The sequence below is a fragment of the Naegleria fowleri genome, assembly GCF_008403515.1.
Source record: "Naegleria fowleri strain ATCC 30894 chromosome Unknown tig30, whole genome shotgun sequence".
Taxonomy (NCBI): domain Eukaryota; phylum Heterolobosea; class Eutetramitea; order Acrasida; family Naegleriidae; genus Naegleria; species Naegleria fowleri.
In genome coordinates, this window is record NW_025407962.1 from 47,112 (window position 1) to 75,028 (window position 27,917).

General features: G+C 37.4%; 11 protein-coding genes across 11 annotated transcripts; 5 read left to right on the forward strand and 6 right to left on the reverse strand.

Moving 5' to 3' along the window:
* Positions 1-261: 261 nt before the first annotated feature.
* On the reverse strand, positions 262-6,085 carry FDP41_002592 (uncharacterized protein; the record flags this gene model as incomplete). The annotated part of the gene is made up of 4 exons (XM_044705803.1): positions 262-3,564; positions 3,668-5,076; positions 5,162-5,182; positions 5,404-6,085. 4 exons carry the CDS (start codon positions 6,083-6,085, stop codon positions 262-264), a joined length of 5,415 nt encoding a protein of 1,804 aa, XP_044562790.1.
* Positions 6,086-6,484: 399 nt separating this feature from the next.
* Positions 6,485-7,918, reverse strand: FDP41_002593 (uncharacterized protein; the record flags this gene model as incomplete). Its single annotated transcript, XM_044705804.1, has 1 exon — positions 6,485-7,918. One exon carries the CDS (start codon positions 7,916-7,918, stop codon positions 6,485-6,487), a length of 1,434 nt encoding a protein of 477 aa, XP_044562791.1.
* Positions 7,919-8,343: 425 nt separating this feature from the next.
* On the reverse strand, positions 8,344-12,783 carry FDP41_002594 (uncharacterized protein; the record flags this gene model as incomplete). Its single annotated transcript, XM_044705805.1, has 3 exons — positions 8,344-10,397; positions 10,570-11,644; positions 11,806-12,783. 3 exons carry the CDS (start codon positions 12,781-12,783, stop codon positions 8,344-8,346), a joined length of 4,107 nt encoding a protein of 1,368 aa, XP_044562792.1.
* Positions 12,784-13,082: 299 nt separating this feature from the next.
* FDP41_002595 (uncharacterized protein) lies at positions 13,083-13,541 on the forward strand (the record flags this gene model as incomplete). Its single annotated transcript, XM_044705806.1, has 1 exon — positions 13,083-13,541. One exon carries the CDS (start codon positions 13,083-13,085, stop codon positions 13,539-13,541), a length of 459 nt encoding a protein of 152 aa, XP_044562793.1.
* A 227-nt stretch (positions 13,542-13,768) lies between these two features.
* Positions 13,769-15,703, reverse strand: FDP41_002596 (uncharacterized protein; the record flags this gene model as incomplete). Its single annotated transcript, XM_044705807.1, has 1 exon — positions 13,769-15,703. The coding sequence occupies one exon, from the start codon at positions 15,701-15,703 to the stop codon at positions 13,769-13,771; it is 1,935 nt and encodes a 644-aa protein (XP_044562794.1).
* A 575-nt stretch (positions 15,704-16,278) lies between these two features.
* FDP41_002597 (uncharacterized protein) lies at positions 16,279-17,307 on the reverse strand (the record flags this gene model as incomplete). Its single annotated transcript, XM_044705808.1, has 1 exon — positions 16,279-17,307. One exon carries the CDS (start codon positions 17,305-17,307, stop codon positions 16,279-16,281), a length of 1,029 nt encoding a protein of 342 aa, XP_044562795.1.
* A 651-nt stretch (positions 17,308-17,958) lies between these two features.
* On the forward strand, positions 17,959-18,699 carry FDP41_002598 (uncharacterized protein; the record flags this gene model as incomplete). Its single annotated transcript, XM_044705809.1, has 1 exon — positions 17,959-18,699. The coding sequence occupies one exon, from the start codon at positions 17,959-17,961 to the stop codon at positions 18,697-18,699; it is 741 nt and encodes a 246-aa protein (XP_044562796.1).
* Positions 18,700-19,478: 779 nt separating this feature from the next.
* Positions 19,479-21,318, forward strand: FDP41_002599 (uncharacterized protein; the record flags this gene model as incomplete). Its single annotated transcript, XM_044705810.1, has 2 exons — positions 19,479-20,219; positions 20,614-21,318. 2 exons carry the CDS (start codon positions 19,479-19,481, stop codon positions 21,316-21,318), a joined length of 1,446 nt encoding a protein of 481 aa, XP_044562797.1.
* A 430-nt stretch (positions 21,319-21,748) lies between these two features.
* Positions 21,749-24,355, reverse strand: FDP41_002600 (uncharacterized protein; the record flags this gene model as incomplete). Its single annotated transcript, XM_044705813.1, has 1 exon — positions 21,749-24,355. The coding sequence occupies one exon, from the start codon at positions 24,353-24,355 to the stop codon at positions 21,749-21,751; it is 2,607 nt and encodes an 868-aa protein (XP_044562798.1).
* A 209-nt stretch (positions 24,356-24,564) lies between these two features.
* Positions 24,565-26,967, forward strand: FDP41_002601 (uncharacterized protein; the record flags this gene model as incomplete). Its single annotated transcript, XM_044705814.1, has 1 exon — positions 24,565-26,967. The coding sequence occupies one exon, from the start codon at positions 24,565-24,567 to the stop codon at positions 26,965-26,967; it is 2,403 nt and encodes an 800-aa protein (XP_044562799.1).
* Positions 26,968-27,052: 85 nt separating this feature from the next.
* On the forward strand, positions 27,053-27,814 carry FDP41_002602 (uncharacterized protein; the record flags this gene model as incomplete). Its single annotated transcript, XM_044705815.1, has 1 exon — positions 27,053-27,814. The coding sequence occupies one exon, from the start codon at positions 27,053-27,055 to the stop codon at positions 27,812-27,814; it is 762 nt and encodes a 253-aa protein (XP_044562800.1).
* Between the last annotated feature and the right edge of the window lie 103 nt (positions 27,815-27,917).

The window sequence follows — 27,917 nt, forward strand, 5'->3', positions numbered from 1 at the left end:
GAAAGCGGTCGTGTATTTTTTCTCGGGTAGAAACACCTTAATTGTGCGCAGAACACCCAAAACAAACGATTCGCGGGCAATGATCGCGACGAGTCATCATCCTCTTCGACGACCATCATCCAAACACTGGTTGAAGACTTGAACATGCGTATCAAGACCGTCTTTTATAGCTTAATAGTATATATACTAAGCTTCATTAATTTTCGTATAGGATAGAGAGGTGGAATATATTTTTAACAGGTTACAAAATTTTGGCCGCGCTTACAGTTGTTGTGAGTGATGAGGAGAGGTGTAACCATCATCGTCAACGAGTAAGGCACGATATTGCTCCACATCGTGATTACCAGAATGTTGGTGTTCAATATGATGCTCCAGTAAATGATCGAGCTCATGTTTGGTGTATTCAATTTTTTGAGACCAATCATCATGTATCGACGTGGTTGTAGTCGAGGCCTCACGGTCCCCTTGAGGTGTGATGGATTGTGTAGCTCCTGCTTCATGTGATGAAAATTCTTTGGTGGATGTGACGAAGGAATTTGTCTGAAGAGGATCATCGGAAAATGACTCAATTTCAACCTTCTCATTCTTGAATAATTTGTACATTTTGAGACGAGACAAATAAATTCTAAACTTGACTCCGTGTGCAAATTGAGCACTTGCATAAGCAATGGCATCGTTGTAAATTTTCTCAATTCGATGGTAACACTCTGAAATGTTTTGGAATGAAGAAAATCTGCATCTCAGCACTTGATATTCGGCATCCAGTCGCAACAATTCCCCAATTAAATTTTCTTGCTTTGATTTGATGGATTGACTCATCATGTTCTCAAATCTTTCAAAATCAGCCTCAATGGTATGATTGGAAAGTAGCATGTCTTGCTCTTCCGTTCTCTCCTCTCTCTTTTTGCACAACAACAAGACCACTCCAAAATATTGCAACCAACACTCCAGAATGGCGTAATTGAAAATGAGATTGGGAGAGCTATAGAGTTGCATGGACTCAAATAGCGATTCCATATAACATATCGTCTCTCTGAGCTCACGCAAATTTGTCAAACACTGTTCCGCATTCGAGACATTTCTTTTCACAAAACTCACGTATTGAGCATAAAATTTGCTAGCAAGCTCCTGCATTGGAAGAGTCGCATTATTCGAAAAAATGGTCATGACTTGCAGTCCTTGTTGTGCCCTTTTCTCCAACTCATCAATTTGTCTACTCAATAGCAAGTAATAACAAGTGAATGTGTAGAAAAAGATAAACGAAGGTAGATGAAGTCGCGTTTTGGAATGCTCTGTGCCCAAATTGAAATAATATTGAGCCTTTTCGTATCGACCCATACACCACAAAGATCGCACAGCAAAGGTGCATGACAATAGGAGGGCATCTCTTTTTCTAAAATTATGAATACTCAACTTGTGATATTTCTCTGGATCTGACAAGTATTGATTAATAACCTCGTCAGCGAAAAAGGCCACTTTCGAAAAGTTTCCTTTTGTTTGATGAGACATCATGCAGGCTATATAGGCATACATTTGCATATACGGCGCACCAATGTCATTTGCAAGATTTAGTAATTCTGAACTTGTCACGAGAGCTTCCTCTGTTAAATCATAATAAAAGTTGTGATACCATATTTCACAGTAAATGTCAAAATAGAGCTCTCTGTTTTTCTTTGGGCAATATTTGAGGGCATTCTGGAGAGAGTTGTTTGACGTGGCCATCAAATTATTATCTGAGAGAGCTTGTAAGAAATATGCATATTTAAGGCAAACCTTTGAAAGAAATTCTTTGCAACTCATTCTTGACATGCCAACAATTGTTTGAGATGCAGTTTTGTTTCTAAAGCTTGCTAACTCTTTCTTTTTCATCTTATTGTTTGATGAAGTAGTGATACCAAGTTCGTACTTGTCTCTCTCAAATCTATCATTAATGGCTTCAATACCCTTAAGGACGGTATCAAGGACGGTAAAATTAGCTGCTGTGTTGTTCCAATTATCCAAGTAATCCCTATAATTCACATGATCTGGTCCCTTTCTTTCTCCATACCATGTGGCAAGAGTAAGCTCGAGAATACAAATGAGAGAGGTGAATAGATGTTTGGCCTGTACAATTTCTGCACCATGATTACCGAGAAGATGCAAACCTTTAGAAATAAACAGTATTGCACAAGCTACATGATAAATAGCGTCACCACGATTCACTTGATCCCCAGATAAAATTTCTTCCAAATAGACCTTGTCGAAACATGCACCGTAATGAGATGCAATCTCCGAAATGTACCAAGTCGATTTTTCTCGATTTCTCTGTTTGGAACATATGGATGAAATAATACTAGTGTAATATTTGATAATGGCAAGGTGCAATTCTCGTTTTTGTTGGGCGGGAATAACAGAGTTCAAAATATCAATGATCATGGATGATTTGAACTTGTAAAAACTTGCTTTCTCAGAGGATGAAGAGCACAAAAAGCTCTTCTCTTTTGTTTCATCGATCAACTCTAATATTTTGTATTGCGTAACCAAATCATTGAGTATTTGAACAATCCTAGATTGCTCTTGTTTGAGTGATGACTCTGGAAAGATGGCACATAATGTCTCAACATTAAATTTCATGCCACACGCAGAGGCTACTTTCAATACAAGTTGCGTATCAGCATCAAGACGATCAATTCTATGGTGCCATAATGATGCCATGGAAGCAGGTATTTCTAAACCATCAAGCGATGTTGTTCTCACTTTTAAAACACCATCCTCGACATAGAGTTTGTGCTGATCATGCAAGAAATGTGCTCCCATCGTCACAAATATCTGATTACCATCCGTTTTTTCGAAAATAATATTCAAAGCAGTCGAATCCACACTCTCAACATTGGCATATTTTCTTAATAAAGTCTCGGTGTCTTTTCTCGTGAATGGTTGTAAATTAATGACCATATCAGCTACTGAAGACCAAAATTCCAGCTCTTGTTTCTTTTCTTTAGCTTGGATGATATCGTCATCGTTCTCGTTAATGGGCCTCGAGGTGATCAGTAATACACAATTATTCATGGCAGGAGGAAGTTCTAATACTTTTCTCAATATTGATCTAGAGTAAGGATCCACAAATTGAAATCCATCATACATCAAAAACCATGGTTGATTTTCATATTTCATTTCTAGCCATGAGTGAGATAAAAACCTGGCAACCAAGCTGGCTGCAAGGTTCACACGTTGTGAAGATTCTAATTTTTCTCCCTCATTCGATAAATCTTCAAAGTGAACACCAAAAACATCATTAATTAAAAACAAATGCTTTCGGTCACTGTCAGAAGTAAATGTTGACAGTAGCAACTCTTCTTTTTGTTCACGTGTAATGGAGGAATATATGGCATCAATGTTATCGTACCTCATTTCCAGTCCATTCTTTTTACAAACTCTCTCCGCAACACTAATCTTGACATTATTTTGGAATAAATAAAATGGTGTTTCAAATTCAATGGCAGAGTTGTAGACACAGGCAATTTTGTCTCTCCACTCTTTGGCAAGTCGAGTGAACAGATCTGTTTTACCTAAACCAACATCACCCTATTGATACAAAGACAGCCGTCAATACAACGATGGATATATGCGTATTATAAAATCATTCATATTGAGCATTTCTTTTTTTGCAAAAATTTTTCATACATACCTTAATAAGGACAACATTTGATCTTGTTCTCGTGTGACCATTCTCAAACTCTTGCAGTTTGTTGGAAACCAAGGAACAAATTTTTTCAAACAAATCTTCTCGACCAATGGGAGCACGGAGAGCGCTCAGAGAGGCATCTGTAAATGCGTTATTTTTTTGACCCTCACAGGTCAGCACTGCTTTGTGTGTTTCTAGTTCTTTTGTTTGCTTCATATTTGTAGTATTGTTCGAGGAAGTAGATTGGTCTACATATGATGATGATTGTTCTTCTCCTTCCTGTAAGTTATTCATTGCCTTGCCGCTTGTTCCACTATCAGCTGTCTTATTCCTGAAGGAGTTGAAATACATATATTGAGTCTGAATAGATGCATCAATCACTTGAGAGACTTTGATTGGCTCTGATTTACCCTTTACCTTGATAGGTTCAAGAGGCTCAACAGGAATTCCTTTCAACAACAAAGAGGTTTCCTCGTCACAAATGATGCATCCGTCACGCTTTTCAGATTCTTTCATTAGTCTTGCAGCTAGATTAACCTTGTCACCATAACAAGTAAATTCCTGTCTCTGGCTGCAACCGACACATCCAATAAAACACTTTCCTGTTGCAATTCCAAGGCCGTACTTCATCCCACTTTCCTTTAGTTTGGCAGTGAGCTCGGTACCTGCTTTAACAGCACGTATGGGATCTGAAGTATGTGTTAATGGATAACCAAAAACGAATACAAGAATGGTACCCTTTTCATCGGCAACCATGTTAGCAATAAATCCTTCATAATGATCCAAAATCTTTTGAACGGTTTCTAATTGCATTTGATAGGCCTTCATTTCATCGTTAGGTGTTGGATATGTGTTGGTGTCACTCACTCCTAAAAATCCAACCGTGAGAGGTTTAATTTCATTAAGCCAATCGTGTTGACCTGCCTCAACTTTCTTACGGACGGGAGGAGAGACGAATTTTCGAATCACACGGCCGAATGAAGCATGAAAACTAATCTTTGGAAGAGCCAGATTTGAGGCCGCTTGTCTCTTGGATGAAATGGCAAGATAAACCTCCTCATTCACGCCCTCCACTTGACGGCATGTAATGAATTGTTTACATCGTTCATATGCTTGTTTTGTTAACACAACTTGGCCAACTTGGCTATTATTGAGAGCACTGGCCATATCTGTCAATGCAGGTCCATGCGTAATTCGAAGCCAGTAATCACTCACTCCTCCAATATGATGGGTCACAACTTTTCCAATCGATATTCCACAATGAATGTGCAAAGAAATGTCATTATTAATTTTGAAAACTCGTAATTGTTCAGTGCCTTGAATTTTTAGAGCACACTGAACGGCTGCTATCAAGCAATCGGTCAAGGTTCGATCCTTTCGTGGATAGTAAAATTGGCAAATCAAAGCGTCACCTATTCATGAAAATGTTTCCAATAATTGTATATCATGGATTTAACTATTATTTACAATAATATCATTTCGTCGTTGTGGACCTACCTGAAAATTTCTCGACATCACCTGATGAATTTAAAATTCAAGGTTAAATACCATATCGTGTTCATATGGTGTGATGTAGTAAATAAGAAATTGATTTAGCATTTGTTTGACATCATTATTTTGATTTACAAAATTCCAATCAAAGGGTCGTCATCGATGTTATTAAATTAGCCAACAAAAATCATGAAATAATAATAACAATGGTGAAATAAATAATCCAATTCTCATATGATGATTCATACCTCCAAATTCATAAATATAGGATATCAATGTAGTGAAATAATTATTCATATACTTTGTGAGCAGCTCAGCTCCGTTCGGCTCTTTAGACAATGTTTCCGTCAGGGGTGTAAACCCACTCACATCCAACATTAAAATACATGTCTCGTACGAAAAATTGCTCTGAGGAGATATATCCTCCAAATGATGATGCTCATCAAGAATTTTTTCGGAATGTATTCCTTTGGATATATTCGAATAATAGATGCTTTTCAAGTTGTAAAACAAATGTTGGGGTAAGAAGGATGAATACATCATTAAATTTGATTCGGTCATGAATGGCTCCTTTGTGACACTGCTTGAAGTATTCAAATAATTAAACCCAACAAAACTTAATCTTGGTTCTGGAATTTTGAAAGAGTAAGCCTTCCGAACCTCAATACCGGACGGTTTCGAACTGATCGTAGATCCTGTTGTACTACCCACCGAAATGGTATCGTCCCACGTTGCGAGATGATAATGATTCCCCTTGGTCCCTTCTCCGTGAACATTTGGATGTTCACGATCATTCAATTTCTCGCCTGCCTGAGAAGGAATAGAAGAGGATCCGCTTGTTGTTTTCAAGTTGGGATGCTTTTGAGGTGCATGTGCCGTTGAATCAACAATATTGGCACACGATGCGGAATGACTACAACCAGAACCCATGATGATGATGATGGAGATGAATTTTAGACGTTTCTTTTTTGTAGTTGTTTGGGCGCGGAACTGCAAATTGGACACTCTTTTCATGGAAATCATAACAGCTCTAGATATTCTTCACATAATCCATATATTCGTGCCAAGAGTAACGGTAAAACAATCGTTGTGCCCAATAGTCATAACCTTGATCTTGAATGTAACTGATGAATAAAGGAAAGAAGCCTTCTTGTAGCTAAATATTTATAAAGAAGAGCGTTTTGGTTGTGATCATTCGCAAGATCTTCAAGAACTTCTCTCCAAATAAATGTTGATTCTATAATTCTGGAATGGGTCGTATGTATCAGGCTGAGAACTTCAGATTCTTTTAATGCAATATATTATAAGGATGAGATCACCTAAAGACATTTAATTCTTGAACTTGATGAATTTAGTGCCACCCATGTAAGGTTGCAAAACTTCAGGAACATTCACTCCTTCTGGTGTTTGATAGTTTTCAACGATACAACAAAGTGTTCTAGAGGTAGCAGTCAATGTAGAGTTCAACATGTGGCAAAATTCAACCTCACTACCTTGCTTCTTGCTCTTACCATACTTGACCTCGAGTCTTCTAGTTTGGTAGTCGGTACAGTTGGAGCAAGAAACCAATTCTCTGTATTCGTTACCTTCATCAGCTCCTGGGAACCAAGCTTCCAAGTCGAATTTCTTGGCAGCAGCATTATTCAAAGCACCGCTGACAATATTTACCACTCTGTATGGAATTCCAAGACTTTGATAGAAAGCTTCAGAGTTTCCAATCATTTCATCGAACATTTCCCAACTCTTATTGTCCTTTGGAGAAGTGACAACAAATTGTTCAATCTTTTCGAATTGGTGAACACGGAAAATACCCAAGGTGTCCTTACCGTGAGCACCAACTTCTTTTCTGAAACATGTGGACATACCGCAGTACTTGATTGGAAGCTCACTCTCATCAAAACGCTTCTCCAAGTGGAAAGCAGCAATTGGTTGTTCAGAGGTGGCAATCAAATACTTGTCTTCACCTTCTCCTGTGACAGTATATAATTCTTCATCAAATTGAGACAATTGAGCTACCTTCTTCATTTGTTCCTTAGTCATGAAGAATGGTGTGTAAATTGGCATGTATCCCTTCTTGGCCAAAAAGTCAATGGCATAATTTTGAAGAGCCAAATTCATTCTGACCAAATCTCCAAGTAAAAAGTAACCTCTTCCACCACCGACTTGAGTACCTTCTTCTGTGGCTAATCCTCCTAATTTTCTCATGATATCAATATGCTTGAGACATTTGTATCCAGTCTCTGGATCAACTTTTGGTCGTGGATTACCGACCATTCTCACAATACCATTATTATCTTCATTATCACTGACAACAACAGTCTCATGAACAATATTACCAATTTGAAGTAAAACATCATCTCTCTCCTTTTCTTTTTGCTTCACCTCCTCTTCAGAATTCTTAATATGAACTTCGGTAATGTATGTAGAGAGCTTTTTCAGTTGATTGGTATTGAGTTTTGCCAAAGATCCTTGTTCGAGGGCCTCCTTTGTGAAGAGGGCATAAACATCATCAGTGACTTCTTTTGGTAATTCCAAATCATCACCGAGTGGAACCTTGTTTTTCATACGATTACCAACTTCCTTGCTGATAATACCAGTAAAACTCTTGATATGATTCAATTTACCAATGGTAGCTCTCCATACTTCGTCCAATTCAATGACTTTATCAACAAGAGTAACATCGGCAAATCTTCTTCGTTGAGACTCTCTAATAATCTCTGGATTACCGCCCTTGTATTCTCTGAATAAATTAATATCGAGCATTTTCTGTTGTGGTTTTTGTTGTTGTTGTTGATGATGAGGTACGGGTAAAGAGAGGTCGAGAGTTTCGTTGTAAATATGGATAGGTAAACGTTTGAGGATGATGAAGACGGATTAATAAGCCATCGTCATATTAATTACAATAATAACGAGACACAACCATGATGATCACCCAACACATCAAAAAAATACATTGGGTAATATTTTGGATGATGAAACAGACTGGTGTGGGCACACTCAACCCAATGAAAGAGACGTACCTACTGTGTATGTTGGTGCTGAATTTTTTTTGTTTCGAAATATTTTTTCCCTCAATCTTCTTGTCAACAGATTATGCAATTCCGAAAGTCGATCAATTTATTGAACGACAATAAAACCAACAACACAGCAAAAATAACTCTTTCACTTCTCTCACAACAACTCGAGTACTACAGATCTGACATGTCGTTATTATCCAATAAAAATTTCAAGCTTACTTTCTTTGGTGTTTTTGTTGCTGTGTTGGAAGAGGTAGTTGTTGCTGTTGAGCTTGTCGACGATGGTTGTGGAGGTGTTGATAAAGTCAAATTAGCGAGGGGTGGAGTGGTGAATAGTGGTGTGGAATTGATACTTTTCATGGATCGTGGTGTCTCTTCATCTGTTAAAAGAGTCGTATTAGGAGAACGACTAGTCAAAGATGTCGGTGATGAGATGGTGGAGCTTTGTCCTGTACAGGCTTGAGATTTCTTACTTTTTTGAGGGGTGGCATGTTCTAAAATTTCCACACCATCGTCATCACTCAAATATACAACTTCAACCACAGGTGGCTTATTGTGTTGGCTCAGTGAGTGGGGACTTTTAGGTCGTTCCTCTACTACTTCTTGTTGTTGCATGTTGTCCGTACTCGAAATAATTTCCTCGATACTGACGTCCGAAATGAGTGGAGGCGAAGCAAGCTGATATTGCTCAGAGGAAGCAGAAGACAACTTGGATTTATAAGGTGTGAAGAAAATGTCATGCAGGGTCGAATTTGGATAGTGTGAATTCGTTTCATCTTCGTCCACGAAAAAGTAAAGACCTTTTGGAGTGGTCGATGAGAGTGGTGAAGCGCCACAAGTTGTGTGGTTGGTGTTGTTATTATTGTGGTCATCGCCAATGATGCCTGTGACATTGTTCTCAGTAGTTGATGAATTGGCGGTATGATTTTGTGATGGGTTATTCCTATTATTATGGGAGGAAAGAGTTGTACTACTCGCGAATGAGGAGACAATCTGTTGTGGTGCTGCTTCTGATTGATGATATTGCGACTCTTTTTGTGACTCTTCTTGACTGGGTGGCGTTGATTCAATGATGGTTTGAGAGGGGTGTGTTTGTTGTTGAAATTTCACAGCCACTCCTGCGAACAGCACTGGGGAAAGTGCTTCTTGTGAGGAGGATCTATGCTCGACTCGAATTGTGTGTGATGATGGTTGAATGACACCACTACCACTGCCACCACCACTGCTGCTGCTTCGACTGCTTTTAAGACTTCTTTGACTACCATTCTCGCTTGTAGAGGATACAGAATGTTGGCTATGGTGAGAAGGTTGCAACAAGGAATGAAGAAGCACGGGTTGAGAAGCAATGATCGAATGTTGACTCTCTTGAGTGGGTAGTCCATTAAGGATATGATCGAAGCGGGTATCAATTGATGGCGACGAGGTATTTTGTTTTTTCTTCTTACTGGGTGATTCATGGGATGAAATGTGCTGCTGATCAGGTACTTCTTCTGCGTCAATCTCTTGCTTCTGTTGTCGTCCAATAGCATCGAGATTATCATCATTACCTGTTTGATCTTCAAAAGTCGTCTCGATGTGTTTTCGTTTCTTCTCTGGTGATGGAGCAATGAGGGATGAGGATGTTGAGCTCTGTGGCATGGATACATACGATACTGGCTTAAACTCTTCAAATTGAATGCCTTGCTGTTGCGGCATCTCAACCACCTCATTAAATATTTTCTTAAAATCGGTAGCACTCTTTGAAGTGCCACCATCTTTAAATTTCACACCTACTTCATGAATATTTCTCACTAACGAATTGGCACATAATTGAATTTCATACGTGTCATCGTTGGATTTCTTGATCAAGTGGCCCTTATTAATATAATAAGTCTCTCCTTCCTCCATCTTGTCATAAAATTCATTAATTAAATCATTGAACATGATTACTTTGAACCTCTTGGATGAGAGTTCATCTTCGACTGTAATTGCACAAACGCGACCTGAACCTCTCTCGTTGGCCCATGTTTTTTCATTGTGTTTCTTGATAACTTTCACTTTTACACACCATTCATCGAGAATGGGTTCTAACATGGTGAAAGCAACAGGAGGAGGTAATTTTCGTTCAGATTTGGAGACATTGAGATATTCCGATTTCTCTTTCATGTATTGTTCCTTTTCTCTGAATGCTAAAATCTGAGCACACACGTGTTTACAAAGACCTTCACCACCGATGGGGCAATTACCTGATGACCATTTTCAACCAAGTATTCCATCAAATCGGAAAAAGAAAGAAAAACAATTTCAACACAAACATGGTGTAATGTTCGAATAAATGATATAAATTCGTCGTTGAAGAAATCGATCAAACAAAGTGTGAGTATGAATTAATTGAGAGATTTTTAAGACTATACTTACAAATCGCTTTCAGAAGTTTCCCATCCTTAATAATACTCTCTTGTTTGTAAGGTTCTTCTCGAGAGCCCATACATGTACTGTACAACTTGAATGCAATATTATTGATGATCTTTGTTCTAAAATTATCAATTCTGTATTCGTTCTTGTAGTCTCTACCACGTTGAAAATAAACGGCTCCAAAATGATTCATAATATGGAAAATGGACATGTTAATACGGAGCTGTGAAAGTATTGAGCTATCCACAACTGTGGTGTAAACGGTTGATGGTGGTACTGATGATGACGATACGCTTTGAGATGGGAAGGCATCTGCAATTTGTGACGCCGTTGATAGTTCCATTCCATCACCATTTTGAGATTTCATGGTTGTGGAACCCTTATTTCCAAAAGGATCTGTCACATGACTAATCTTTGATGATGATGACGGGGCCACAATACGATCTGTAGTCATATTGGTCATCATTCCATTATTATTGGTTTTTGCTGCCTTCTCTTCACTCTTTTTGCGTAACTCTCGTAGGTATTGTAACTTGGAGAAGGGATCTTCCTTTTCATCAGTGTCCTCATCTTGCATCATTTGATCAAGATCCTCATCACCAAAAAGGATGGTAGCTTTTCTTTGATCGTTATATTCTATATTTTCATCATCGCCATCATCCATACCAATGGTTGTTAGTACATTCTCGAAAAAGTCTTCCTTATACTCAAAGTATGAAATGAAGTTTCTGGGTAATACTATTCCGTGTCGCATGCCTCTCTTTTGATACTCAAAATAAGGTTGATCTGTCACGTTTTCATTTTCATTGAGCTGATTTAGGAGTGGATATCTTCTAGGTTTAGGAGCATCTACTGATTTAGAGTTAGGTAAGTATTGGAGGGTAATTGTTGGCAAGTCGTATTGTTGTTGATGTGAGAGTAGTGTTCGAAAATCGTTTTGTGGCTCTGAGAAAAATGTTGAATAGTCTAAAACGCATATTTTATGGAAAATACGAAAAATGTCGTTGGGAATGTCTTGTCGAGGAAGATCGGTCACAAATAACGATTCATCCATTCGTATCGAATACATGTAGAATATCTGTTGAGAGGGATGTAAACATGATGCAACATTGAACATTTTGAGAATGAGTTGATGATACAAGAATTCAATTAAAAAGTTTGTGTGAATTAATATTTTTCCAATGAGAAATTTTACGTAAAATTTCATAATTCTCGTGTAAACAAAATTAATTTACATACCTGACAAAAGATAGTCACTAAACTTCTATTTTCAATATCGGTGCAATAATAAATTGGGAATGGGAGGCCTAGATCAACAATAGCATCTCTTAGTAAATGCATGACGTTTAGGGAGTTCACATGGTTTGCAGGAATATTAAGGGAAACTCGGAAACTTTCCTTATCTTTAAAAATGAAAATTACTCTAGGTTCCTGGAATGTCTCAGACCACGTTAGAAGTTGGCTCTTTATCACGGAGGAATTTTTAAATTGAACCTTTCGTTTTTTCGAGTCATAGATGAATAAATTTGCAGAGCACGTGTCAATAATGAGTGATCGATAACAAAAATCTGATTCCTTTCGGTTGATAAAAAGTGGTAATTCTTGACTTGAAATTTTTCCAAAGCCCTCATCAGGTGAGGGGTGAGTGAGAAGTGATTTGCTGGAATTTTCGTCCCCTCGTGAAGATTTAATTTCTTTCAAAATTTTATCGAGAGAGTCAAAACGTTCATTCATTTCAAAATTGTTCACTTCAAAATATTCACACAAATGAAATATTTTAGCAATTTCGATTTGTAAATCTCCATATTTGGGGTAAAATGTGATACATTCTATTGAGCATTGTGGTTGTTCAGTTTTAATCTTCTCAATGAGCTTTTTTCGACCTTCGGAAGATGACATGGTTTTTTCATCGTCAATGACAATCTTTCTATTTTTTGAGAGTAGATCAAACATCCTCGAAATATTCTTTAATCGATCTGTTTCAAAAGATATCCGCTCAAATCCTCTCAATTCATAAACACTTTCATAGTGCGATGTCTTTCCTAAGAAGGGACATCCCAAAAAGAAAATGCATTGTTGCGCAGCGAGGAGTGATTGTCGGGATGAAAAAGGTGCTGAAATTTTCTTATTGAGAAGTGATGTGCTGTTATGACTTGTCGTTGTGGTTGTCGTTGCTGTTGATGACGAGCTTGTTTCGTTACGAGGAAGTTGCAACATTTTTTTTATAGTGATTTTCCAATTTTTTGAGGATTTCTAATCTGTTCACCTGAAATTCGATTTTTTAAACCTAACTCTGGACAAAGATCAACGAGTCAAGCGTGATCAAAGGATCTCGGTGAACATTGTCGTTGATGATGTTGTGATGATGAATTTTTAAAAAAATACATCATCAATACCGTCATCACGAACCAAGATATTTAAATTTTTCGATCATCACTCCAATTTCCCATCATCAATAGGTATTGGCCTCATCAACACAATAACAACGAAAACTACAAAAATACCAATACATCAACATGATTCACTTCATTTTACTCATTTCCCGACAATCAAAAGTTCGCCTCGCCAAATGGTTCTCCACATACTCACAAAATGAACGAGCTCGTATTGTTAAAGACGTTGCACATATGGTGGTCGGAAGACCATCAAAATTGAGTAATTTTCTGGACTTTAAAGAACATAAATTAGTGTTCAAACGATACGCGTCATTATATTTTGTTGCTTGTATTGATAAGGAAGATAATGAATTGATGATGATGGAAATGATTCATCACTTTGTAGAAATTTTGGATAAATATTTTGGAAATGTGTGCGAGTTGGATTTGATATTGAATTTCCATAAGGCTTACTTTATATTGGATGAAATATTTCTAGGAGGTGAATTACAGGAAACAAGCCGAAAAACAATTCTCAAAGTGATCTCAACCCAAGATCAAATGATGGAACAAGATTTTGAAAGTCAATTCACATTCTAAAGTGTGCTTTTTTGGACTACACACCTATATATCATGTTTTGATGTAATTTTTGCTTGTTACCTTATTGTAAATTTATTATTAAATTATTCTTAAAATCGAAAACAGTTATCGTCATGGAATAACCGTTTTTCTTCATGTTCTCATACCCATATCAGCAATATAAAGAACCTATTTAGATTTCAGAACTAGAGTTGTCCTTTTGATGGTTCATTGCATATTGTTGAAGTTACACTTCAAATTGATTAGCCCAGTCAATCACATTCTCCAACAAGGAAATAATGTCCTTCTCGTCTTGAGATAATTCCTCATATTGCACATAGTCATGAATTAAATTAAGGGTACTTGGAAGATTTTGTGTGTTTGATAATTGAATAATGTAGAGCATCAATCCATAAAGTGTCGTGTCTGAGATGGTATCAAAATTAGAGACATTGTTCACAAGTTCAATAACTTTGGCGTACATGGCAACGAGAGAGTCAATGGCTGCGTATGGTGTTTTCCCTACATTAATATTATCCAGAATTTGAATGGCCGGTTCAAAACTATCGCTAGCTTCAATAATGGCTGCGTCGTCTACTCCCAAATCTTGTAATGTCACAATTCCAATAGCATTTAACTTTTCCTCAATGGTCTTATTTTGCTGCTGCGTTTCATAAACCTCCACGAGTGTACGGTACACTCTCTTGACAATACCTTCTGTGAGAGCTTTAGTGACATAATGACGTAATTCTGCCATTTGTAAACAGGCCCATAATGGAGTGAGCTCAACAACGATAGCACTGGCCAATTCAGAAATTTGCTTATTGGCATCGTGTACACTCAACCATACAGTATCTTCTTTCACTTGAAATTCTTCATTGAATTTCTGAGTAAAATAAATCAACAAGTTGTTAATTGGATGTTGTGAAATGAGATCTGTTATGTTCAAGATATGTGAGCGAATACGTTCCCATTGATCTGCAGCCGATTCCAAAGCCAATAGTTCCCTATCAAACAATTCGTCTCGAGTCTTGAATGTTCTCTCCTTGTGATAATTGGTTATAAATTTGGTTCGAACAAATTTCGACCATGCATTGTCACCTTCTCGAGTCACATCAGCACCATCACCCTCCAATGCTTGAAGAGAAAGACTTTTCCGTTTTTCTTTTGCTGAAAGCTCTGCAGGATCGAGACCGAAAGATGTCACTTCGCTCAAGGATGGTTTGTAGGCCTCAGGTGATGGGGCCCGAGTGTTGAATGTTGCACCTGGAGGTGGTTGAAATTGAATGTTAGGTGACGAGAGTTCAACACTCTTTCTATTTGAGTAAAAGGTTGAATTTGTGGAAGAGGAGACAATCATGGACTTGGATAGAGGATTATTTGATTTTGAAATGGCTGTTAAAGTGGGAGAAGAGGGTTGTGCCATGAACGATGACGAGTTTAAGGAGGCGTTCGAAGCAGTAGAAATGGATGATTGGAAGGACACGTTATTGAACGAATTGGATGCTGTGAGGGATGTTGGTGTGGATGAAGATGTTGCATTGAATGGTGAAGGCGATGAATTATTGTTCAAACCCTGTGAGTGGGTTGTGCTGCTATACATCGTCGAGGATACTCCAAATGGATAAGCAAAAGAAGTCGATGATCTCAACGACGAATTACTTCCTCCTGAAACAGAACCAAGTGATGAATTTGTGAGTGATTGCATGGTTGAACCACTGGTGGTAGTTGGAGGTGTCAGAGAGGTCATTAATCCCGATGACGAACTATTACTGCCAGTGGCACCATAAAACGAGGTGGACATGGTCAGAGGCATTTGGAGTGGAGTCATGTTGTTGTGATTCATGGAAGCGGATGATCCTCCACTTCCTCCAATATTTGGTGGCGAAGAGGATGATGATGAATTATTGTTATTTGCTGCATTTGGAACTTCCTTTTCAATAATATCACTCACTCGTTCAAAACACATTTTCGTAATCTTCACGGCTTGCACCACTTGTTTGTACGTTTGTGCATTCGTTTTCAATTCTTCATAGAGTGTTTCTTCTTTCAGGACTTGTCCGAGAGCTAAAAAACATGCGGCATATTGTTTGAGAGCCTCTGCAAAATTTCGTTGTTCATCTCTCTTGATGGCTTCACTACTCTTAATTTTGATGGTATGAATATGGAATGCTTGGACCATAGATAGCTATGTTGGTAGGTTTGACGATGATGATGAGTAATATTAATAATTGATGATGATGAAAGGATTGAACTGTTCGGAATGCAAGTGAATGATGAAGTGGATGATGAGGTTGGTGATGGTGAATACTAGACTGTCAGTGTGAGAGTAATACTGCTTTAAGGGACAATTTAGAATTTTTAAAAGTTTGATATTAGAGAGATCCGTTTCTTGATGATGATCAACAAAATTTAAAATTTCCCTTTGGATCGTTTTTGTTAATATTAACAATAATGATGAGAAACAATGTGTAATTTTTTTGATCAACACAACAACTGATGATTCGTATTCGGGTCAAAGTGAGAATGGCCTTTTCACAGTGAGTTTTACTTCCAACTAATTTTTTTTGATTTTCGAAATGAATTTGAAACTGGGTGTTCTCAAGATCTTCTTTTTCGAAAATAAAAGGACGAGGACGACACTTGTGTTATTATTTCGTAATGAAAGCAAAATATATTACTAAACTCTCGTAGAAGTTATTTAAAATTCATTTTCAATTTTTAAATGCATCACAATCATTCTGAGTAAATGAACGTTTATTTCAAACAAGTCAATTTCAATAACAACCAATCAATCACACTTGGACATAAGCTTTGAATCGCAGCAAGGAAAGGCCACACCAAATTCTTTCCATTTGAATCCACATAGACATGTTTTCCACGATTCGAAGAGAATAAATTAGAAAACATGACTTGTGCTACTTCATTGGGATCTTGTCCAAATGTGTCCATAATTTTTCCAAAAGAATGTTGACAATTGGCAATTTCTTGAGAAAATTCCGATTGAGGATCAATGGAACCCTTAAATGCCATTCCAGTCTTGGTAAATCCCGGAAATACACAACACACATCAATTCCACTCGATCTCAACTCTCTTCGAATACCGTCATTCCAACCAATGAGCGCAGCTTTTGTCACTCCATAAGGTGTTCCCAAAAATGGTGGAATTAACACACCGGCTGGAGAAGCAACATTCATAATCAAGGCTTTTGAACGACCTTCGGATCGAGAGAGGTGTGGAAAAACAGCACGTGTCATTTTCATGTGACTTGTCACATTTGTTTTAAGCATTTTATCGACCACCTCTTCGTTTAGTTCCACCAATGAAGTGTAATTGGTGTCTCGAGGATATGAAATACCAGCACAGTTGACCAAAACAAAGACAGAATCCACTGAACCTTCAGAGAAGAGTTGTTGTTGAATGTCTTGTGAAGTGACACTTGAGAGATCGAAGGAATGTGTTTCATAGGTTGCCCCCGAAACTTCCTTTGAATGGTTGTTGTTGTTGTGGTCATTGTCTTCGATAGAGTTCCTTAAAAGACCCATCTTGATGTACTCTTGTCGACGTTGTGAGAGAAGAGGTTCATTACAATCAACGGCAATCACTCGACAGTGATGAGAGAGCAGTTGACGAACCAATGCCTCACCAATGCCACTTGCAGCTCCAGAGACAATGACACACTTCCGGTTGGGAAGAATGTCATGCCTGTAACGAACCCATTTAGAAGAGAGAGAAACGACAAGGAACAAGAACACCACAACAGGGAGAGCTATGGTAAAAAGCATTCTGTGGGGTAGCGCTGAAGGATGTGAGCGGTTGTTTTTTTTTAAATTGAATGAGAAAAGGTTGGAATTAAGAGAGCCTTGAATTGGGAATGACAACAATTTGCATCTCGAAAAATGCCCTTCAAACACTCTTTTGCTCTTCCTCTCAAAATTTTTGGCTGTTGATTTGAATTCTCAAAAGTTGTGAATTCCCAATTCAAGGCTATTCATTACTTCTCTTGAATTGCTTCTCATTTTTGAAAAAAAAGAAACTGAATAAAAATTCAGGGATGGGTTTATTCGATGATAAACGTTGTTCGATGGTTTATATGTACATTATTTACAAGCCGAACGTAAGATACGTAGTGACTTCCTAGCATGCACCCCGGAAGTAAAGGTGTTTAAACTGCTCACGATAACAGCAGCAACCCCTGGGATTCAAACGCTGGACCAGTTGGCTGCCACAGGTCCAGAAAAACCACTCGGCCATATGCGGGCAGCAAGAAACTGAATAAAAATGAGTTGGAAATAAATTTAATGTCCACCTTGATCCATAAATCACTCCCAATTCCTCTACAAGCGATGAACGAGGAGTTCTCCACATATGAAGAACAACATAAACATCCAACAGATCAAAACTCCACATAAAAAAAATTTCCTATCAACTGCAAAATGTCATCCCAACTGCGTCAAGAGATTCCGATGGTTCAATTTCTTACAAATCCCTTTCCATTCGTACGATCTCACCTAAGTCCACTCTACATTTTCCTTTTCAAACTCTTTCTTCCTTCCAATCACTCTAAACTATCATCACAACTCGAAAGGTGTGAAATTATTTTACAACAAACATTGGCATTCGTTCATTATTTCCACCCATCTCTTCTCAATCGATGGTTACATGCATCCACTATTGTACCTTTCTTTTGTGGAATTTTCCTCGTACTTGGTTTTCTAGTTAAAAGTGCATTTGGATTGGAAGTGACTTTTCCTTTTGTGGTTGTGTGGAGTTTGCTGTTTGTTTTCTTTGTTATGGGAATTGATCGATATGCATCCATAATTTTAGCTCTCTATTGTACTGCCATTTGTTACACTTGTCATTGGTTATTGAGAAATAATGACGCATTGACAACTGGCATTCCAACTCTAAACAGTGGACAAGTCCATGTACTCCTTTGGGGTTTGAGCTTGCTTTCTCTTGCATCTATAGGTCAAGTCGTGTTGGGACATTTATGGATCGATCAAAGAACACCTGCTTTCTTAATTCAAGAAGCTTTATTAATCACTCCAATTTATATGATCTTGTCATGCGTGTTGATGGAAAACCCATTGATTAGATATTTGCCAAATTTGAAGAATAACATTGAGAACCATGCAACGAGTGAAAACTTTCAACGTTATGCAAGAATAAAGTAGTTTTTCAACAAATTCTCAAAAAACACTTCGAGCCCTTCTTGCTACTACACTTTACAACGAATGAATTTCAGAACGAACCACTCCAAATAAACCATATTACATGATAAGGCACCTGTTGTTGTAAATCTGTTACAAAATTGAAAAAGACCTTTTTTGCGATTGGATTTCTAAAAAAAAATGCAAAAAAAAATTCACGAACATGAACATCCATGACTTTCATTCTGAAAAGCACCATCATTTTATGAAAGATGATGTCTTTCTATTGTGAATGAATAGTATATAAAAAAATGTCTGTTCGATCTTGCTCAGTTCCGAATTGCCCAACTCTTGCCTCGATCCATTGTTGTATTTGTGGTTTGGATTTTTGTTCGGAACATGATGATCATCCTTCCAAGAGACTCCATCAAATAGGAGTGAATTCTAATCCAAATGGTAATCATCATTGCAACCATCATCATCACTGTTGTTCAAGCTCAACCGTTCAATTGAAGAGTGAGCCGATTCACCTCTCATGCGGTGAGTGTAAAGCTCAAGTGGCAACAAGCCTCATCACTGCTGCTTGCTCTCATTGTTGTTGTTGTCGAATCAATTTATGTATGATGCATGCCTTGGAACATGAGAAGGCACATCATCGGGTCTCTAAAACGTATCGATCATTAAATAACATGTATTAGTATAATCCAAATACGGAAATTGCCTTGAGTGCTCCAAGGAAAATTCTGAAAGTGGAACCATTGAGTGATTCTAATTCCAACTCGTCAAATAAGCGATCATTAGTCATGAAAGAAGTCCTTTCAGCCGATGTCGAAGAGTTGATTGAAATTTATTCCAACGCTCAACAATTATGGAACTCACCCGAACAAACAGAAAAATACATCATTGAAATTGTGGATCTATGTGCAAACAAAGAAGGGTGCATTGTTCAAATTGTAATACCTGAGATGACCTGCAATTTGAGAAAATTTGTGGAACTGCGACTCGCACATGATCGTGACAATGGCAACCATTCAAAACAACTTTTTTTGAAAAACAAAATCAAATCTCTATGTTTGATTTTGGATGTCATGAATCAATCTGCAAACGGCTTGCACTGTTGGAATAATTCCAATGCCAAAAGACATAACGATGTGAAACCCGAAAATTTTCTAGTGGAACAGGACAAACGATTCATGTCCAATTTTTCTGTCTATCTTGCAGATTTAGACGATTCAGAAGAGAACATTTCCCGTGCCACTAACACCCAACTTGGAACTCCTTCTTACATCTCTCCTGAGGCATATCGTGGAAAGAAACGCACCACAAAAACAGATATTTGGAGTTTTGGTGTCATGTGTCTGCAATTTCTATGTCTGCTACATGACATGAGTTATTTTCCAGAGTATTTAGAGAGGTGCTTCAATCAAGCATCTATTGACCAATTTCTGAGCGAGCTCAAAAACAAAATGAAACACTCTCTTATTTCGTCTCTCACCGAAAAGGGAATTGAGATGAATTACACACTCGTTGTGTTTTCTGAATGCGTACGACGATTATTGTCGCTCTGCAGCAACATGTTGAAAATAGAATCAAATTGACCAAATTTGGATCTCACATTGAGTCAATTGAAATCAATCATGATCACCTTACTGTATTCTCTTAACAATATCTCACCGGTGGTATTTTCTGATCGCACAAGATCAATATTAATGGAGGATATCAAAATCATATTTCGTTACAACTTAGCGACGAATCATCCCCATTTATTGCCAGTGACATGTCATAGTGAAGAGATGATTTCTCAATACGAAAACGCATATAACCAGTATGCAGTGGAATCGTTGGTGGAGCAGCGCGATCTCTATGTAGCTCTCTTTGAAAGCCGATACACGAATTGTGTCAAAATAACCACCGTATGGTCGTTCATGAATTTTAAAGGTTTTCTTTTCTTTGGCAAAATTGACGACCAATATTTCAAAGCTAATGATGGAAAGTGGAGATTTTATCTGTAGGGGCATGGAGTTTTATGATCGATTTCAAAATATCACCGAATTAGACCTTACCAACACTAAAATTGGAGACAAATCGATGGAAATTCTTGCAGAAACTTTTTCAAATCTCAGAACACTGCTGTTAAATGAAAATAGAATTGGCTATTCATGTGCAGAATGTGTTTCAACAAGCAAAAACTTTGCAAATTTAACAATATTGGATTTGAGCGGAAATTCAATTGGAAACAAAGGTGTTGAATTTATTTCCTCAAGTCCATATTTGAAAAATTTAGTGAAATTGTACTTGATCAACAATAACATTGGGAAGGAAGGAGGAAAAAGCATTGCAAAAAGTACAACTCTGATGCGTTTGCAAGTTTTAAATTTGAGTATAAATGACATTGGTAATGACGGCTTGAAAGAAATTTTATCCAGTGACCTGGTAAAGAATTTAAATGAACTCGGACTGAATCTTTGTAATATTGGTTATGAAGGGGCTTGCTTAATTTCTAATTGTGATAGGTTAACCAACTTGACGTCGCTCTCTTTAATTGGAAACACAATTACAGACGATGGCAAAAACTTAATTTGTACACATTTGGCAAGGTGTAAATTGATTTTGGATGGAAATTTGAATTCCTTATCGTCTTAGAAGTGCAGAACGGAGTGAATTGCATCAATAACAAACAGAATGTTATATATTAATTAAGCATATCCAACCAGGGCATGAACTAGCGAATAGTGGTAATTTGGAATTTCCTTCTCTGTATCGTCTCACAAAGTCTTCACAAAGTTCCAAATGTGAAGCCATTCTTGCCAAAGAAGAGCATTCAAAAACAGCAATGGCACCTTTTTACCAAGCCATAACGATCATTGAGTACTTTATATCGATCACGATAACCAAAGATTCGAAATCAACGACGAATCAACGACGAAGATTTGTTTTACGATGCACGGACAAGAATTATTTCTAAGATACAACATTCCACAAATATTTCTAAGATACAACATTCAATTCCGCTATGGAATTATTGAATCGAAGAAGAGTATTTTCAGGCCTCTCAAAATTGAATAATTTGTGTTTATTTGTGTTTTCTGAATTTGAATTTTCTCTTTTCAGATTCTTGGACAAGTTCTTCAAAAGTCATTTGCTTCTCTTGCTTTGACACGAGTTGAATAATGTCACCGGGCAAAATGTCCTTATAATTCTCCAATGAAATACCACAATCGTTACCCTTCTTAACTTCCTTCACTTGATCTTTAAAGTGGAAGAGTGAATTGATAGATGTTCGTTCAATTAGAGTTGATCCCTCTCGCAACACTCGGTAAAAATCACTCTTTTCAATCTTTGCCAGCATGGAACCTTTGGTTACGGCACAGCCAGCAATAGGAATTATTGTCTTTTTACCTGAGGTGCTCTTGTCTGTGAAAGTAAATGGTTGTTTGCACAAAGCCTCTCCAAGAACAACATCCTCAAATATGGGTGGAATCATTTTAACCAATTCCGACTTTAAAAAGTCAATTAAATGGTAAATCACTCGGAATGAACTAATTGTGACACTATTACTCTTGGCTTCGATAGCTATGTTTGGTGCAACTTTTGCGTTCATGGCAATAATTTGAGTTCCTTCCACAATCTTTGCCAGTTGGATGTCAGCTGTGGAGACTGGGCCCACTGCCTGCTTAATAATTTGTATCTGAGCAATCTCGGTAGGGAATGATGAAATAATTTCGTTGAACGCATCTATCGTTCCAATCACGTCTGTTTTCAAAATTATTGGTAAAATATATTTCTTATCTTCTTCAAGTGTTTCTTTGGGTGTCTCTGATGTTGTAGATTTTTCTTGTTCCTTTTCGGCCAGTTCTGGATTTTGTTCGATCTCCTTTTGTCGTTCGGTTTCACGTCTTTCCATTCCTCTCAAATTCTCTTCAAACTTTTTAGCTTTCTTATTTTCTGCTTCGATAGTCATCATTTCAATTCTGTATTCAACAATTCTTTTGGCCATTTCCTCGCTTTCAACCTCAATAACCTTATCTCCTGCTTTTGGCATACTTGTAAAACCAATAATTTCTACAGGATCAGATGGATATGCAACCTTAACTTCCTTCAAATTTGCATCTCTCAAGCTCTTGATCTTTCCATAGGACAGTCCAGAGACTACCCATTTACCGGTTTTAAGATTTCCTCTTCGAACAATGCATGTTGCTGAGATACCAAAACCTTGCAATACTTTGCATTCAATGACCGTTCCTTGCATTGGAACATCGTCAAATATTGATTTCAATTCTAACACTTCTGCCTGAAGGCCAATGGCCTCAATAAGATCCTTAATACCCGTTCCTTTGAGTGCTGAAATGGGCACAAATTGAACATCTCCTCCCTTCTGCTCTGAAACAATTCCCTCGTTCATTAAATGTCTTTCAACCATTTCGATGTCTGCATTGGGTTTATCAATCTTGTTGATTGCAACGATCATTGGAACGTTTCCTTCTCGTGCATGTTTGATCACTTCTCTCGTTTGAGGCATGACGCCATCATCTGCTGCTACAACCAAAACAATAATATCAGTCACTTGTGCACCGCATGCTCTCATAGAAGTGAATGCCTCATGTCCTGGTGTGTCAATAAATGTAATGGGTTGAGAGATGGAGGGCAGCTTAACTTGGAAAGCACCAATATGTTGTGTGATTCCTCCAAATTCCTTTTCCACAAGGTTTGTATTTCTCAATTTGTCCAACAGAGTTGTTTTACCATGATCGACGTGACCCATGATTGTGACGACGGGTGCTTTGGGCTTGAACATTTTTTTGTATTCCTTCTCGCTCTTGTTGAGATCTTTTGCTGATGGAGGTGAGTTATTTTCCAATCTTTCAAGTGTTTTTAAATCTTCATCTGATAACACTTTTGGTTTCGTTCGTATTGGAATCGATTTCAAATGTTCAAGACAAATATTTTCAATTGTTTCCATAGAAATTATATCTTCCATTGTGTAACCTTTTGGAAGACGTTTGGTTATTTCATGAGGTGAAATGTCTAACTTTTGTCCCAATTCTCTTGCACTCATTGGTGCTTTTAATTCAAATTCTGGATAAGCATTTCTCACATAGAATCGTTTTTCCTCTTCATCATCTTCATCGATACCCCTTCTTTTCTTGGGAGTTTTTTTAGGTTTATTTCCGGTATCACTACCTCCTACTTCGATTGATGAGTTTTGATTGTTCAAAATGTGGAGCAAAGTGTGGTACCGCTGATGGGTATGAACATCTAGGTGGCTACGAATCATTTGGAATGTTTTTAATTGGTTGTTATGATGAATAGTGGTAAAAGAAGAAGAGGATAATATGGAAGAAGAATATGAAGAAGAAGTGATGGTATTGTCTGAACATGTTGATGATGAATGACTATTCCATTGATTTTCTCGTGAAACACATTCCGAACCATCATCATTTCTAAAACATTGTGTGTTCACTTTCGCTCCGAAACGATAATGATCATCACTCCTTGTGGTTGGTGCTTGTACAAGATATGGAATAATCATTGGATACGAGAGAGATTGGATGACCATACTACTTGGAGTAACTGTAGTGGTAGAACTACTCGTAGCCAACAATAATGATGAAGAGGAGGAGGAGAACGAGGATGAGGAGGAACAAGCCTTCAACCACCACTTCAAACCTTGTTGTTTCATTTTTTTCTTTTTGTGCATTCAATCAAATTTGCGAACGATGGATCGAGGGTTCGTGGTGGTGATTGGCAAATTCTTGGGTGCCATTAGATTTTGTTTTCCTTAATGTCGAGAAGGGGATGGAATCAGAGGTTCCTGTACAATTCACATGCCTTGTAGTGTTGTCTCTTGTCATCAACGAAATATGGTTGTTAGAGTCACCCAGAAAAAATATGAGACTTCCACTGTCGAGAGAAACCGACCACACCTACTCGTCTGAATCGTCTGATTCGTCTGACGATGATGAGATCTTTGAACCAGAAGAAGCCTCCAAACCTCTCTTTTACTTTTATCCAACCTTTTCATCCGGACACTCGGAACAACAAGACAAAAGCCTCATCATGGACAATGGTTCTAAGGAGAAGAAGGAAGAACCAAAGTCAATCAGAATGAGCCTAACTCGGGAAGAAGAATCAATCTCATCACAACATGATAATCATCTTACCTCAACGATTCATCACAAAAATACAACAAAAACTATATGGCAACCAGCAGGATGGAAGGACTCGATAAAAATTGATTTCATTCCAAAACAACAGAGAAATGACCATTCCATTGTGATTGTGAGTCGATCGATGAATTTTCTCTCGAGAAGAGAATTATCCTTTGAAGAATGGAGAACGGTGGCTAGTTTTCTCACAAAATCGGTGGCTTTTCAGTCATTGGCAGGTGTCAATAGGACGAGTCGACTTGCAGTGTTGTCCTTGTTTTTTGTTCAAAATCAGAAATGTATTGAGTGGTTTGTGGTGCGATGGATGAAAACTGAAAAAAGTAATCTTAGGGGTGAGAATTCACTGTTGCCAAATGACAGATTGAAAGACATGTTACATTTGTTGTATGATTGCAATTTGTTTGATTTGAAGAGTCATGTTCATCCTGAGGAACGAATGCATTCTCAAGAGGATACGCCAATTCCAAATTATTACTCAATCACAATTCTTGAATGGGCTTGTCACTATGGTTTTTATTCATTTATTGATCAGCTCATTGAAAACCCATTTCTTTTACCGAGTATTTCAATAAGCGAACGAAATCATTGTTTGGATATGGCGTTCAGCAATACCAATGATGAAACTGCTAAGAGGATGATCAAACTGTATATAAGACGAATTTCTGTTAAGAAATCATCTCCCATACTCATTTCAGATATTCTCCAACATTGCTCCGAGTCAAAGACACCTGGAATTGTTATAGATGTTTATTCTTTCCTTCAAAGAGAACTCAGGAAAGCAGCTTTCTCTGAAAAAGATGTCACCAACATGTTGAACGCATCGATTGATGAGTTTTTCTACGAGGATCATTTTGTAAAATTACTCAAGAAGAAAGATTTTGAAAGTGCTCTCTTTGTGCTTCAAAAGTATCTGACTTTAAAGTACGACAAAAAGAAAAAAGGGATAAATGATCCATCCCTTTTCTTTTTGTCGAATTGCTTTAAAGTTATTTTGACTTTTACCTTTGATGTGGAGTTAATGTTATGGCTGCTCAACACGTTGTCCTGTGAGCTCACTCATTATGTCGAGAACCCAAATGCCATCATTTCAGAAATTGCTCATGATTACATGTTAATAGCCAACACTGGGCTCTATTGTGAATATATCAGAAAATACTCACACAGAGATGAACAAAAGGATAGAGAATTAGTAGAATCGTCTTTAGGAAAACTGTATTCAAGCTACTGTTCTGATGTTTTTTCACTCATTGTACCATCTTTTACAGCCTTTAAAAGAGCATTACAATCGGCCGAAGCGAAAACAAACTTATTACTCTCAATTTTTGAACCCTGGCTAAGCGAACACTATCCAGAAGAGCTTGCTACCTTATTATATAACACCTCATCAATATTAGAATCTGGTGACAAACGTTATACGAATCCGGAATGCAATTACGTCAAAAAATTATTCAACTCTCGCGTTCAGATCAAACTTGCCGAATTATTTCTTGCTGAAAACAAGACAGATTGGCCTCAACTAATGTTTTGGATACAAAGATATCAATTCTTGTCTGACTTTTATCAACCTTTCTTGAAAAAACTACAAACAGACGATTCATGGCTGAATCAACTTTATGATCACATCATTTCAACAATTTTACATTCCTCAAACTTGAACATGATGAAAAACCATTTGTTGGGTGTCGACGAGGAAGATCATTCTTCATATGAAGAATATATGGATGATGATGGAAAAAAGAAATTACTCGAAAATCGTCTCATATTCTTCAATGAAGTATATACTACTGCAGCAGTTCTGATGTATTTAGGAAAATTAGGATTAAGCAAGCTATTTCAATTGGTTGCTGAATATAAGGCAGATGTGATCAACAGGTTTCCTCAAACCTTTCCATTCGAATACAAGTCAATCAGTGACATGAGGAATATTGATAGAGTAGATTTGCAGAAAGATTTTCAACTAGTTTCACATTCTACAACACTATTAACTTTCATCTTACAACATTCAGTTTTAAGAAAATACTTGAATTTGTTGGCCTCATTATGGCCAACATTTCCACTCCAAGAAAATTCATCGAATACATGCAAGGAAACGAAATACTTTTTTCAAAGAGTGCGATCGATGTAACCCAGACATTTTTTCCGTACTCAGTGCATATCATTTAAGGGAACAAGATATGACTGAACTTATCAAGTTCGTGCTACCAAGAAGTATGACTGACTTGCACTCTTTTATTCACCTTGATGCATTCACAACAGACCATTTAATGCAAATTCCGAGCTCAAGTCTTTTTCACGCATCAAATTTAACACACATAAGAGATGTGTGTAAAATTGTGGACTTGTTATGGAATAATTTTGAAAAAGATACAACCAAGTTTCGAGAATTCTTTTGTGAAATCCACAGCTACAAAGACATTTATGATCACTTGACTGCAGTCCTAAAATACCACAAGAAATACCTAGAAATGGCTGAAGAGATCATGTATGACATGCTGCTTTGTGACGGTTATTATGACCCAATTTCGTTGTTTAAATTACGACTAACCAGCACATGCTCCACTCAAGAAAAAACAATCTTCATGAAGCTTTATGGCCTCAATGACTTGGAGTGTGAACCTGATTTTAAGCTTCGTGACTCCAATCGTGTCATTCATGTGCTCAAAAACAAGATCAACAATCAACAACAGGAAACCAAAATATGGTCAGTATGGAAAATTTTCATTCAACAAGTGACATCCAAAGAAATTGAGAACGAGGTCTCACAACTCTTGTCAAAAATTCAACCATTTCGTCACCTTGCATTTGGAGATTCTAAGAAACAAATGTCAACACCCAATACTTTGCCACGAGAGAGAGTGACCACAACAGAAAAACCTCCAACTTTTCAACTAACGTTTGACTTTTCCAAAAATCCATTCGCATCAAATTCAGGTACTAATTTTGTATTCAATCCTTTTTCTTCAAACAAATAATAATAGATATAACAAGAAGTAACATGAAGATTATTGAGATTAATGGAAAAGAAGGATTTCAATCAAGAAATAACAACCAACAAGTTTTGAGGATGGTTTTGAG